The sequence below is a fragment of the Megalobrama amblycephala genome, linkage group LG1, assembly GCF_018812025.1.
Source record: "Megalobrama amblycephala isolate DHTTF-2021 linkage group LG1, ASM1881202v1, whole genome shotgun sequence".
In the NCBI taxonomy this organism is placed as follows: domain Eukaryota; kingdom Metazoa; phylum Chordata; class Actinopteri; order Cypriniformes; family Xenocyprididae; genus Megalobrama; species Megalobrama amblycephala.
Window position 1 is genome coordinate 30,261,262 of NC_063044.1, and position 2,217 is coordinate 30,263,478.

The window sequence follows — 2,217 nt, forward strand, 5'->3', positions numbered from 1 at the left end:
ATTTAGATACTACTTATACTTAAGATACTACTTACTACATTTGAACCCATAGTTTACTATGACATCCCGTGTAGCGTTTGGTCTCCTATTGCCAGACCGGATCTCTCTCTCTTTCTCTCTCTTTAAAAAGGATCCTAGAGGGCAGGGTCTAAAGTTTGAGCGCCCTCTCTCCCCATGTGTACACCTCCTCTACCTCCTGTGCTCAGATGATGAGTGGCTCTTACAGAAGACTGACGGACTGTGAGGAACCTGCCAGCAGATCTGTACAGAATCTGGATCCAAGGCGCTACTTTTGTTCTTCTCGTACTCTCCATTCCTCTCTCATTAAAAGGAGGTTCTTGGAGTGCCAGCCAAAATCGAAGGCCGTCAGACCCCGAGAGGACACTGTAGTCAGAGGTAACCATGACAAACCCTTGCACTGTGGCTCTGGAAATTCTGGGTATGCTGATTGGGATGGGGGGCTGGTTTTGTTCCCTGGCAGCCACCATTATGCCTAAGTGGCTGTTGCTTTCTACTGAACTAATGGTCTTGGTGAGCTTCGAACAGGGGCTTTGGGAGTCCTGTGTGTTTCATGAGGTGGTTGGCACAGAGTGCCGTCCTTATGACACTATCCTTGGCCTCGAACCCACATGGATGCTGGTCCGTGTTCTGATGTGCCTGTCGGATGCCACATGTCTTTTTGGACTTCTTCTTGCCATCCCTGCCATGAGTCGGATCAATTGCTGTAAGAGTGAAGAAGGACGACGGACCAAACAAGGTTTGAAGATCACGGCGGCTGTGTTTTTATGTATCGCTGGATTGTTGGTGCTCACTCCCGTTTCCTACGTTGCTCATGATGCTGTTATGAAGTTCTCCGATGAGACCACACCTCATGTGTTGTCACGTTCAGAGTTTGGGTATGCGCTGTTTGTCGGATGGGCTGCAGGAATTCTTGACATTGTGGCAGCAGTCATGTTATTATTTACCTCTTGCACTGACTCAAGATACAGTGAAACACATCTGGTGTCTTACCATCAAAGGCAGGAGAACAGAACTGTTGATGGTTCGAGAAAACACACTGAGTATGCATGAGATGATTCTTCTCACAGACCTGAAATGACTGTTAATGTTTATGGGAAGGAAAAAACTAATTATATTTAGATTCAATGTATACACCAATCAAACCAATGAAACTGGTAAAGCAATATTATGATGCACTTATCCTTCAGTATCTGAGTACACTGTTTAATTATGTCTTATCAATCATTTTTTTATTTGCCAATATTTTTTCAGTTCATTTATTACAGATAGTGATTGTAAAAAAACGCAATAACCTTTTTCTTCACTTTTATCGAAATGTATTCACAAATATTGTCTATATAAATGTTTTTAGATGCATATATATATATATATATATATATATATATATATATATATATATATATATATATATATATATATATATATACACACACACACTACAGAACTACAGAACATTTTTCATTTTCTTATCCTCCACTTTTCCACACAGCTCAGGTATGTTTTTAACATGCGCTATCAAAACAATACCGAAACAATTAGAAACAATTGAATCAAGAAGCCAACATGTGCCACTTAAATGTCTGTAGTAATCAAAATATAAAATGCATGAATATATTTTTCTGACTTTTTACAGACCTATCACATATAAACACTGCTGTTGGCCATATATTTGTGGATTCTAGTGTATTTTCTAGTGTATATTGCCCACAGTATAACATATTAACTTTATAACATATTAACCCATCTTTCTTAAGCTGATGCTGTACAGATTGTTGACAAGGACTGTGTAAAAGACAAAATACGGAATGTTCTCTTTTCTTTGGCACATATGCTCCAAGACAGCATGCTGAATTTCCTCTCTCACGGCCACAAAATCAGAGAAAAACACTTACCAGAGAAATTTGGAGCTGGTGAGGTTTGCCTTGTGTTGACAGCTAGGGCAAAGGAGAGGAAACACCAGACCACTTTTGTTTTCTTGAGTTTTAGTTGAAAGTTGAGGTATTTTACTGGAAAAACCTAAAAATAAATAAATAAAAATTCTGAGCTTGATCGTTTTGTTTCATTTGCTTGTGTTGATGTATAATGACAGAAGAGGACCTTCATGATCAACATTTAGGGGCCTGTTTAGGGATTTTCCAAGCTGCTGGATGTCCTGTAGATGGCCTATCATCTCAGGATAAGTGCTTCCTCTCTCAG

At 39.6% G+C, this 2,217-nt stretch overlaps 1 protein-coding gene across 1 annotated transcript; it reads left to right on the top strand.

Moving 5' to 3' along the window:
* The first annotated feature begins 216 nt into the window (after positions 1–216).
* On the top strand, positions 217–2,217 carry LOC125267375 (claudin-22-like). The gene has a single exon (XM_048188945.1). The coding sequence runs from the start codon at positions 403–405 to the stop codon at positions 1,069–1,071; it is 669 nt and encodes a 222-aa protein (XP_048044902.1). The 5' UTR covers positions 217–402; the 3' UTR covers positions 1,072–2,217.